The sequence below is a fragment of the Miscanthus floridulus genome, chromosome 6 (genome assembly GCF_019320115.1).
Source record: "Miscanthus floridulus cultivar M001 chromosome 6, ASM1932011v1, whole genome shotgun sequence".
NCBI lineage: Eukaryota > Viridiplantae > Streptophyta > Magnoliopsida > Poales > Poaceae > Miscanthus > Miscanthus floridulus.
Window position 1 is genome coordinate 14,385,467 of NC_089585.1, and position 11,954 is coordinate 14,397,420.

General features: G+C 45.5%; 1 protein-coding gene and 1 pseudogene across 3 annotated transcripts; both read left to right on the forward strand.

Annotated features, from left to right (window-relative positions):
- Positions 1–257: 257 nt before the first annotated feature.
- Positions 258–1,805, forward strand: LOC136460238 (receptor-like protein 20; annotated as a pseudogene).
- A 551-nt stretch (positions 1,806–2,356) lies between these two features.
- Positions 2,357–11,870, forward strand: LOC136461703 (uncharacterized). Of its 3 annotated transcripts, XM_066461005.1 has the most exons (12): positions 2,357–2,493; positions 2,972–3,282; positions 3,838–4,028; positions 4,201–4,382; positions 4,498–5,199; positions 5,333–5,389; positions 5,666–6,011; positions 6,086–6,285; positions 10,924–11,000; positions 11,089–11,190; positions 11,303–11,489; positions 11,575–11,870. In XM_066461005.1, the coding sequence occupies exons 3-12, from the start codon at positions 3,839–3,841 to the stop codon at positions 11,662–11,664; spliced, it is 2,133 nt and encodes a 710-aa protein (XP_066317102.1). In that variant the 5' UTR covers positions 2,357–2,493; positions 2,972–3,282; position 3,838; the 3' UTR covers positions 11,665–11,870. The 3 variants fall into 3 exon arrangements, with proteins under 3 accessions (XP_066317102.1, XP_066317101.1, XP_066317103.1); XM_066461004.1 differs by lacking the exon at positions 2,972–3,282; XM_066461006.1 differs by lacking the exons at positions 2,357–2,493; positions 2,972–3,282 and having other exon boundaries at positions 3,891–4,028; positions 4,274–4,382.
- The last annotated feature ends 84 nt before the right edge of the window (positions 11,871–11,954 follow it).

The window sequence follows — 11,954 nt, forward strand, 5'->3', positions numbered from 1 at the left end:
AAATAGCCTAATCGATCATATATGTAGACTGTGTCTAAAATGGCCGTCGTAGGATGACCGCTAGCGTTTACCTCAAAAACACAGCTAAACTAAGCTCAAGCATGAAAACGCCCTGTTGACAGATCTGATCGAACTAAGCCATACGGGCTTAATAATAGCACAAGCTACAGTAAACCTGGTCGAGCACTGAAGGGGACTGGTCGTCGCTTACATGCGATAGGAAGCATAGAGTGGAACAACTTGAATGAGCATGGCCCATGCATGATAACGGCACGCTCGATGCCTACTGGCCTGCAGGGGGGCAGGTTTATCTACTGTCATGTAGCATTACTAAGTTCCTTAATATTTTAAAGCATCTTAATGTGAGCGGTGGGATTGACCTCTCAAATAACCAAATGCATGGTGCCATACCCGTGTGGGCATGGGAAAAGTGGTCGACAAACTGCGGCCCAAACTATGGCCTTTTCTTTCTGAATTTTTCACACAATCAATTTACTAGTGTTGGCTACAACACCTCTCTTCCTATTTTTTCAGTAGTCCTAAATCTTGAGGGGCCAATACCCCTACCCCAATATTCTGGAGATTGCTTGACTTCTCTAGCAACATGTTCTCATCAATGCCACAGAACTTTTCTACTCAACTTACAGATACTATCGTTTTCATGGCCTCTAGAAACAACCTTTCAGGGAATATTCCGACATCTTTTTGTATGGGTCTAGAATTCCTTGGCCTCTCTTACAATGCCTTTAATGGTTCGATCCCCTCTTGCTTGATGGAGGATGCCGATACATTGAAAGTTTTAAATCTCAAAGAAAATAAACTTGATGGAGAGCTTCCTCAAACATGCAGTCTTGAGTGGCTAGATATAAGTGGAAATAGGATCAAAGGGCAGCTTCCCAGATCTCTAGTAGCTTGCAAAAGCTTGGAGGTCCTTGATACCGCAAATAATGAGATCACTGACTCTTTACCATGCTGGATGACTACACTCCATAAACTTCAAATTGTCATCCTAAAGCAAAACAAATTCTTTGGACCGGTGGCACCATCTAGCGCCAAAGACAAAAACACTTGCGGATTACCAAGTGTACGCATTTTGGATCTATCCTCCAACAACTTCTCATGTACACTGAACAAAGAATTCCTTTCACAATTAATGGGCATGATGATGGAAGAACTTAGTAATAAGACATTGGTGATAGAATATTATCCTCAAGGGGTCAACCAGCTGACATATACCAGGCTACCACTGAACTCACATACAAAGGGTCAGAGCTCACATTCGATAAGATACTGAGGAACCTTGTATTCCTTGATGTCTCAAATAATGCTTTCCAAGGAAGCATCCCCGCATCTATCGGTGAACTTATTTTTTGCTGGATGTGTTAAACATGTCACACAATTCATTCACAGGACCGATTCCATCTCAGCTTGGCCATTTGACACTCTTGGAGTCTTTGGATCTATCCTCCAATGAGCTTTCTGGGGAGATCCCATTGGGGCTAGCATCATTGGACTCACTTGCAACATTGGACCTGTCCAATAACATGTTGGTGGGAAGCATACTGGCATCCCCCCATTTCTCAACATTCTCCAACAGTTCATTTCTAGGAAATGTTGGTTTGTGCGGACCTCCATTGTCCAAAAAGTGCGTCAACACAACAACAGCAAATGTGGCATCACATCAATCCAAGAAGAAATCCGTAGACATCATACCGTTTCTCTTTGCTGGAGTGGGTTTTGGTGTCGGGTTTGCAATTGCAATTGTTTGGGGATGTGGAATCCCCATCAGGAAACGACGATCTTAAAAGCCCAACAAGCACTACTTCATGTATGTATGCATTTGGAATGATATGAAGTATCATGTTTGCGGTTACTTGCAATCAGGGAGGTGTCTTATTGTAACATGAGATTTTTTCATGTGCACACAAATGCTTATATTTTTGTAATGGAGGTGTGTTTGACTATTAGTAATTGTAGTGTGTGGCTTAGTGGAGCTATACGGTCATGTACAAACACTCTCATATATACATGCATGATTCTCAGGCATGGCCATGTATTTTGTGTATTCGTACCTGCATCAGTGCTTGGCATGCACGCTATAGTATCCTGTTACAATAATTAATACAAACACACTCATATATACTGAGTTACTTGGCATGCGCTCCTGGGCCTGAGCCCATCCACCACCGGCCTTTTGAATTGGGCAGAGCTCGTCGGTACGTCGCAGAGCAGCCCAAACCAAAACCGAGGGAAGCTTCTCGTCTCCGCACTTGTGGCCTGGCACCTGCTGCGCACACACCCATTTCTATTATCCTACCCACCCCCCACTAGCCCACGCAAGCGGCCGATGGTTGCTAGTACTGTAGAGTACTAGTACTTGCTACCACGAGCACTACTACCTCCGGGGCGCTGCTGCGCGCGGGCGTGGCGATCGAACTAGCGGTGGTTGTAGCAGCATCCGCCGATCAACCCCGCTCCCCGGCGCCCAAGCACGTAAGCGATCCCTCTCCCCTGCTTCTCGCCTCGGTCTGGGCGCGATCGGTGCTTGTTTCCCCCCGTTTTGGTGGGGTTTTAGGCGGGTTTTGTGGTTGTGGTTGTGGTTGGGAGGATGCGGGCACGGGTTGGCGCTCGCTTGCCTGTCGGAGCGCGGTGGGCGATGCGGCGCCGTTTTGAGCGGTTTCAGGGCTAGGGTTTGGGGGCTGAATGCGCGAGCCTGGTTTGGGTTGCAACGGGTTGAGGTGGTTCTGAACTTTGGGCGGTTGGGGTTGGGATTTGCGGGCTTTGTAAGAGCGGAGCTGCGATTGGACGTCTTCCTGCGAGGCGTTTGTTGGTTTTCGCGTGTATTTTCCCTGGTCTGCTTTTAATGTAGTTCGTTAGGGGGACATTGCCGGAATTTTGTGTATTATTTTTGCCATTTTTTTTTCAGACCTGCATTTGTTGTAACAGTTAATCGCTTGTGATTCTGGTGCAGCTTGGCTACTCCGAAATTGCTGGAGTTTTGGTATTTAGGGGAGCTGGGGATTTGGGAGGCCAGAACTGTTGTATTATTTATTTTGTTTTTAATTGTTTGCATATCACAAAGCATGTGTGCGTGGTTCACTGAAACTGGGGAATGATTCCACTTTTCTGTGTGGTTGGCGAATGCTGTGGAGTACTTGAGTAGCCTTTTGACTTCTGTTCTGCCCAGGTGCAGAATTTAACACGGTGGCTTGCTAGATGGCTCACCTGATGATGAGATGTGTATCAGCAGTGATTTTCATGACCAGCATGACAGAAAGCTGGGTTGTTATTTTTGTGCTATGAATTATTATTATTTTTGTTATTCCAGGTGGTGATCCAATTGCACATTATATGGAGTCTTTGAATTCCTTTGGTTACTTATTTTGTTTCATTATGTATTATTGAATTTGGTACTCCTAGTTTACCTGCATCAGCATGTATAATGTCCATACTTGTTCAACTTTCAAGTTTTATCAAAGAATGGACGTTTTATGAACATTTGAGATGAGGAACAACTCTTACGAAGCAAACATACCTATGAACTAGTAACTGAGAGTCCATGATTCTTTAGATTTTCTTTTCCACTTTCCTGTTAGTAGATGTTCTGTACATTACTTCCCTTTTTATCTGCTCTTTGCTTCTCCTTGGTGGCTTCGTGGTCCTAGTGTGTTACTGGTTCCAAATATATTTTTAGACATTTATTACTCCATATTACTCTGTGTTGCTACCTATGGTGAATTATCTCAGTAACGATTTTGTTTGTCCAACTTGCCCCTGCATGTATGCTGTATGCATATTAATGTTGCCATTTTGCACGTTTTTTCATGATTTCCAAAGAATGGGTGCTGGAAGGAAGACTGAAACTTTCTATGCTGCAACACCAAGTGCACAGACACAAAATCGAAGCAATGAATGGTATGGAGCCTTTTCTGTTGCTGCCCGTAATCTTCGGGAAGATGAGCTAGGAGGAGTGATTTTTGGCTGCAAACACAACACCATGAATGAATGCCTCTCTAAACAGCTGTTTGGTTAGTAAATTCCTTTCCACCTTTTTCTTAACTAGCATTTCCTTTTCCACCTTATAATGCAACGCCGCTACTGCAATTAAATCATCACCCCCATAAAACTATAAACTGTCATCCTCACATCAGTTCTTAGCTTTTTGGAACATTGATTTCTCGTCAGTATTTTGTTCAATAGGTTTGCCTTCAAGCCATTTCTCATATGTGAAGAATGTTAAACCTGGCATGCCCCTATTTCTGTTCAATTATAGTGACCGAAAAATGCATGGAATTTATGAGGCTGCATGTGCTGGCAAGCTTAACATTGATCAATTTGCTTGGAGTGATGGTGGTAGAATAAAGACACAATTTCCTGCACAGGTATCATCAAATAAGAATCCTTCCATTTATGCAGCACCATACCCATGTATGTATGGTTAATCTGGCCATAGGTTCATAAGCTTACTGACTCGTGAGTGACTTGTGTATTTTGAAGGTCCTCATCTCCATGAAGACTCACTGCTTTCCAGTTCCAGAGTCTCAATTCCAAAGTGTGATCTGTGGCAATTATTACAGACCTCGTCACTTCTTCTTTGAGCTAGACCATGAACAAACAAGAGCTTTGATATCTTTGTTTAAGCCTGCCCCTGTTCATGATGTTCCAAACAAATGGGATCCTTCCAGATCTATGCAATCTCCAACAGTCGAAGCATATGTTAATCCTGGTCATGTGAAGCCTGAGTCCTATATAAAGGATCTCAATTCATTTGATGTTTCTTCTGAATCTCATTGTATTGACCCGAACAAGTTGGTTGATCCAGATGGTGAATATGCTAGTGCGAGTAGAACATCAACAAGCCACCTTGACGATGAGTCTTCTAACTGGGATGATTTAGATGATGTTGCGACCAAGGAAGGAACTGAATTTGTCAATGATGACCATCCGCATATTAATCCACAACATAATGAACAGTATGGCACAGTGGCTGTTAGGCAGAAACTACAAGAGATGTCTGTTTTACGACAGCAGGAGGCTCAATCCTCCAAGGATACTGTTGATTCTGCTTCAAATAAACCAATGCCTCAAGAACCACAGTTTGATGCCACACTCCCCACAGACCCATCTGATTCCACCTCAAAGGGTGATGTATGTATTGAAGACCTGAAATCATTAGGGCAATCTCGTGGAAATGCTGAGGTGCTTTAAGCTATTCCATTCTATTGCTTTCTCTTTCACAGAAATTACTTTCGGATTACGCTCCATATTTTCAACTGTATTATTTGTAATGTTTGCTATGGCAGTCCTATCTGATATGTCTTGTTGTCTGTAGCTTCTTCACATCGTCAAAGAGCTATCCAAGAGGAATCAAGCAATGGAGAAAAAACTGGTACTGCTCTTCTTGACCGTTTAGGTGGAAAAATGAAAGCATTATTATCCATTAGAGTATAAATAGATAGATTATTTTACTTTCCTCATTGGCTCCGGATCTGCATTAGCATATCTGTGGTTATTTGGATTTTGAAGTTAGCTCAAATGTTCAATAGAATTATGGAATTACATATGATATGTGTACCCTGTAGATGTGGTTGATGCCGAGTTATGTGGTATTGATGCATGGTATATGTGCAATCTCCCTCTTAATTGTGGTTCTTCTATCTACCAGTTTGAGTCAGATAAAGAAATACTGTTTCTGAGGGAATCGATGAAGGACACAGGAAGAAGAATTCAGGAACTGGAATACCACTATGAGAAACTACAATCAAACTATAACTCTTTGGTCCCACTCCTTGGTAGTCCACATGATAATATGGAAGGACCATCAATGTTTCTAATAGGTGGCTACAGGGGCAGTACTTGCCTGTCATCACTAGATTCCTTTTGCCCTAAGACAGACAGAGTAGTGCCTCTGTGTTCAATGAGCTCAGCCCGTGCATATGCAGCAGTAGCTGCATTGAAGGATCATCTCTATATTTTTGGTGGTGGGGATGGCAGTTCATGGTATCACACAGGTAAATGTTCTAACATGATCAAGTGTTTTATATAAGTTCCAAGCTGTTGACTATCTGCATTCCTTTTATTGAAGTGGAATGCTACAGTATGGGCAGTAATAAATGGATAACATGCCCCCGCTTGAAACATGCAAAAGGAAGCCTTGCTGGAACTACATTGAATGATAAAATATTTGCTATTGGTGGTGGAGATGGGTCTGCAGTTTTCTCAGAAGTTGAGATGTTTGATCCAGCACTTGGGAGGTGGATAGACAGTGTGTCAATGCGGCAAAAGGTATGGTCTCACAGTCTCACACTTCCTATCACATTTAGTTTGTTGGATATAGAGTAGAATGTTCTAAACTACTCACTCTGTTCCAAATTGTAAGTCATTCTAGCTTTGTCCTAAGTCAAACTTGTCTAACTTTGACCAAGTTTATAGAAAAATATACTAATATCTACAATATCATACAAATACACTATCAAAATATATGTTATGATGTACCTTATGAATCTAGTTTGGTGTTGTTGTTTGTGCATTTTTCTACAAACTTGGTCAAACTACAGATGCTTGACTCAGGACAAAGCTAGAATGACTTATTGATGGCTTCCCTACTAGTCCATTCTTTATTCTCGTGTTATGGTTAACAAGGTTCAGGATCCATATAATGGAGCAAAATTTAAAAAGGAAATGTTATAGGGAGAAATTGTTTGAACTCTATAGCTAAAAGTTCCAGATCACAAGAAGAAGCAAGCTTTTGCAATAGGTAGTCATATTATTTTATTATTGTTTGCTTGTCATAAATTGGCAAAGCAGTGTTCATTCTTATAGTAAGATCAGTAATTATCAACTGCATTAGAATATGGATAGCTGTTTAAGCGTTGGGATGGTGAGTGTGTATATTATATGGAAGTAGTTCTGCATATCTCTAATTTAATGTAATTTCTTTTGGAACTAATAACATATATCGTACATATTTTTCACAAATATTTTTCCAGTCTGTATCAAACTACTCCATCCAGTCACAAATAAGTGATGATTTGGGCATTGACATGGTCTGCAAAACACAACTTTGACTAGTACTTATTATGAAGTATTTGTAAAATATAGAAGAGGTTCATTTTTATGAAACTACATTTTGAGATAAATCTACTGTTAGCATTCTCAAATATCCAAACTCAACATTTAAAAAGTAACATGCGACAAAAGCTTGAAATGGTTGACTTAAGACAACCCCAAAACATTTACTAATTTGTGAGTGGAAGGGAGTATGCATCAAATTGCAACGCGTGAGCGTATTTGCTGGAGAGAATTGGGCGCTATTTCATGTGATTTGGTGTCTGTAGGATAAGGATCATCTGCATGTGTCCATGACTTATTTGTTTTGTGTTTGTGAGATAATCTGCTGCTCTCCCTCTCCAGCTTTTTGCTGCAGCAGAGTTTGAACCATTTCGGTCAGCTCTTGCTAGCTTCTGTAGAGGTATGGCAATAGGCCATCGCCTCCTTGTACTAGTCTGTACACTTAGAAGTGGCAATAGGCCACTAGTAGTAGTGGCTTACCTCAGCCATACATAGTTGGTAAGGCTGATCTCAGCCATGTGCTAGAGGACATTGTAGTTGGTGTACTCACCTCTATACTTGTGCATATATTCACTAGGCAATACAAGGAGAAAACCAGTTCAATTGAACACACATTCAGAGTTTCAGTGTTGTTCTCGTGGTGTGTCTGCCCTTCTTCTACCTCTAGTTGTGGGTGTGTTTGGACACCAGAAAATCCGCCTTAAGCGGCTTCTCATGTGGGAAAGGGGTGCGGGCGTGCCAGTGTACTAAGTACACAAAAATAAAGAGAGGAACGAGTATTTTATTAATTAACCATGAGTTAACAAATACAAGTTCCTAAAACAAGATGCGCTCCATAGCCTGCTAGCGGCGATCTAACTTGGGCGATCGTGGTCTTCATGGGTCCTGGGGCTTCGGAAGGCTGCCATTTAATTATCCCGTGAGGTAGCTCATGGAGTACCTCCGATTTTGCTGCTGTGGTCGTCGTCTTCAATCTTCGCTTCACGTCTCCATGCATGGTGTTGGTGTAGATGTGGGTGGCGTTGGCGTAAGGGCCTCGTCGGTCCATGAGCCGGTACAACATGGATGGAATATCAACCATGCCCGCCTGCGTCGTTCGCCTCGTCGGTGTCGAACGGCACGTGGTGTCATCGTAGTCGCACTTACGTGGTTGGTGTAGCTTGGATCGCTTCGGACTTCTTCGGCAGCATCGTCGTGGTACGCTGTAGAACTTGATCACAGTGGGGTTGTTGAAGAAGAAGGCCTCGCCAGCCTATGAGTCGGTATAGTGCAGCTAGACTATCAGCTTCGCCTCACTGGCCTGATACACAAAAGATAATAAAATTATACAAATTTGATCCAGAGCTCGAACGACAGCCGAGCTCCCTATGGTTTGCTTTGCTTGTAGTTTTCCTATGCAAGGCACACATTCCTTAATAGAGGTAATTCAAGCGCATGCACGTATATACATGTATATATGCAGCTTGGCAGAGATGGTAGTTGGTACCTTCCTGCTTGTTAGTTTGCATGTAAGCACGCATGTGGGCGTAGCACCTCGCCGTTGATCTTGACAAGCGCGGCGCGGAGTAGCCCCGCGTCGCAGTGACAGGTAGATGGCATTGTTAGTTTGCATGTAAGCACGCATGTGGGCGTAGCACCTCGCCGTTGATCTCGACGGGCGCGGCGCGGAGTAGCCCCGCGTCGCGGTGACAGGTAGATGGCACGGGCGTTCGTCGATCAACCGCTGCTTGTTGTGCGCGCTGAGCCGTCCGACCTCACCCCTCGGGTGCGGCAGCGTCGTTCTGGTGTAAGAGCGGAGCCGTCGTCGATGGCGTCCGGGCTCGCCTCCGTGGTGCGGAGGCGGTGTTGGTGCAGGTGTGGAGCCGTCATCGATGGCGTCCGGGCTCGCCTCCTCAGTGCGGCTGCGGCGGCGGCGTTGGAGCCGTTGTCGACAGCGTCTGGACTGCTTGGCGCAGCGATGAAGGAGCCTACGTAGCACGGCTGGAAATCAGCTTGGCTCGCCGACGCCCTTGTTGTCCTGCATGCATGCACCTATATACAAGCGCACCTCTACTCATATATGTGTTCAAACGTTGCTTCCGGCTGACGAGCCTTCAGCAACAGTGCAGCAAGAGAGTGCGGCTGCACGCTGCTGGCGGCCGACGATCCTTCAGCGACAATGCAGCAGGAGAGTGCGGCTGCGGGCCGCTCACGGCGTCGATGAGTAGGCACTAGAGCAGATGTCGCCACGTGTGCAGTGGACACAGACCGACATGGGGTGCAATACGGTAGTGCTCCCGATCCTCACATGGAGCCGTCTCAAGGACGCCTTCTTCTCCGATTGAACGCATAACTGGATGAAAGTCTCGCGCCTGTTCGCTTGGACGTAATGAAGCCGATGCACAAGGACTGGCCTCCGGCCTGAGCAGGGTCGTCTAGACAACGTTGTTCTCCTCCGGCGACGCGGTTAGCTGACGTAGATGAACGTGGGCGTAGAGGGAACGCCGCTGCCGATCATAGATGCGCTCTGGATAGAGGTGGCTGGTGCCCTGCCGTGGCCACCTTTTCCATCTTCCGCACGGCCGCACTCATCTCGCGTTGATGGCGCCGGTCCAGGCCGGCGAGCCCGTCTACTCGTGCTTGCGGGGCTACTAGCGGCTGCTCCTCACGTAGAGGAGCTTGTCTTCGGCGCCTGTGATTAGCCGGCCGAGCCTTGCTGCGACGGAAAACGGCGAGACGGCTGCCTTCTGCTTGCTTTCGATCTCGGTCCGGCGGCTCATACCCGGGTCCGTCTCGATCCCATCATCTCATCTGGATGGCACTGGTAGACCGGCCGCCTTCGATCTCGGGCCGACGGCTCATACCTGGGTCCATCTCGATCCCATCATGTCATCTGGATGGCGCTGGTAGACCGGCTGCCTCTGGTGATGATCTTCGCCGCTAGCGTCGTTGCGGCGGTCATGCTCCTGGCGCCGGCGGCTGCCTTCCTTCGTGGATCCGCTCCGAGCCTCTGAATGGATAGCGCCCTGGTGGCGGCTGCCTCCGATCGGCCGGGCGTAATTAATCTTCTCCGTGATGACCTGAGGGTCCTTTATATAGACAGCAGCTAGGGTAGCAGCGGGTCTCCTGGACTCACGCACGCGCCGCCTAAAATCTGTTGGTGAGCGTGACATACCCGGAGCCACTCCTTCCTTCGTACGCCGGGTGACGCATCCACGTGCCGCAATTATCCCTCGTGATAACGCTTCTAGAAGGATTCTGGTTTGGACTTCCCATCCGCCGGCCCAAAAATTCACCGGGCCGGACTGTGGTTGAGGTACAAGATCGTACTCCATACACGGCTTCACCTATACGCTGTATAATACGCACAGGATCTGAATTCGGCCCCCCAGCACACAGACGCCATGTGCTGTATGGCTGCCTGGTGGGCTCTGATCGCTTGCTAATTAAAGGCGTTTGGGCTCCGCCGTATTTGAGAAGTGTATACCACACATGGACGTATACATACTTGCTAACTTCTATTGCATGTCAACACGTATGCATGCATGCACGGCACAGTAACGTGTTAGCTTCTTTCTTTTCCAGCACACGTAAATAAACATGCGCACTATGCATTAGCTCATCACGGCCCAATGCAACTTGATTCATGTTTTTACCTTTTACTATTATTTTCAGTAGCATGTATATATGTACATGCATACTAGTGAAATTTTGTACAAAATCTCGTCAAACAGGGTGTGTGTGAGGGTGTTGGTGAGCTAGCTGCTCACCTGTGCAAGGAGATCCAGGGCCAACAGTGTTATCTAGTTAACTCACGATGGTTTGATTTAGAACTCAATTCTTGCTTTTGTTTGTTATATATATATGTTCCAGAGATTTGCTCCTGCTGCAGCCGTATTAAGTGGTACACTCTATGTAACTGGTGGTTATGATGGCAACACGTACTTACAGTATGATCCTTGACCATTCTTTCAGTATTATGATTATGATTTAGATGTCTTTTGACTTTGCTATTGACAAAATGATGGTAATACACAGATCTGCAGAAAGATATGACCCAAGGGAAGGTTTCTGGACTCTGCTTCCAAGTATGAGTGCAAGAAGAGGATCCCACTCCGTAGCTGTCATGAGGGAATCCTTGTGAGTTCTGCGACTCTCTCTCCATCTCCATCCTATGACCTCCTTGCAACCCAAGACTTGCATAATCTGCCTCATTGTTGTGTACACTGAAATAGGGTAGCTTATGTTTCAGATTCGCTGTGGGAGGGTATGATGGAAACAGCAAGATTTCCACTGTAGAAATCTTTGATCTGCGTGCCAATTCATGGAGGATAGGCAGTTCATCCAGCATCGCAAGAGGATACGGATGTGCGGTGACAATGGATGATAATCTGTACCTCATTGGTGGGGTCAATGATGCTGGAGAAACTATCGAGACTGTAAGTCTGTTGGTTGTTATTCTCCCATGATTTATTTTCCCTGGACTTGTTGGATTCTTGAATTTCTTCTGGTGCTGTTTCGCAGGTTGAAGTTTACAATGAGAGGCAAGGCTGGTCGATCTCTGGCTGCAGATCCATAGGGAGGAGGGCCTTTGCCTGCGCTATCACCGTTTGACGGGACCACGGATCTCATAGCCTACCAATTTTTTGGAACAGAGTTATGGTTTGGCAGCCTTTGCCCTCTTGCTGGTTCTACACATTGGTCAGAGTATACCTTCTTCCCAAAACAGTCACTGGGTTGAGAAAAAATTTGATCCCTCCTTCGGCCCCTACTTATACTACTTCCATCCATGGATAAATCAAATTTTAGAGTTGTCTTGAGTCATGTTGTCTCAACATAGCAGGTCCCAAGCCCTGATAAATGAGCAGGGTTGTGATAGGTGTGGCGAGCCAACGTTAAATCTA

What these genes read in the sequence shown, in the direction of transcription:
- LOC136461703 (XM_066461005.1), top strand. Translation starts at nt 3,839, where the DNA reads ATGGGTGCTGGAAGGAAGACTGAAACTTTCTATGCTGCAACACCAAGT. An exon ending in AATCTCGTGGAAATGCTGAG is followed by an intron (nt 5,200 to 5,332) that starts GTGCTTTAAGCT and finishes TGTTGTCTGTAG; the next exon opens with CTTCTTCACATCGTCAAAGA. An exon ending in GTGTGTCAATGCGGCAAAAG is followed by an intron (nt 6,286 to 10,923) that starts GTATGGTCTCAC and finishes TATATGTTCCAG; the next exon opens with AGATTTGCTCCTGCTGCAGC.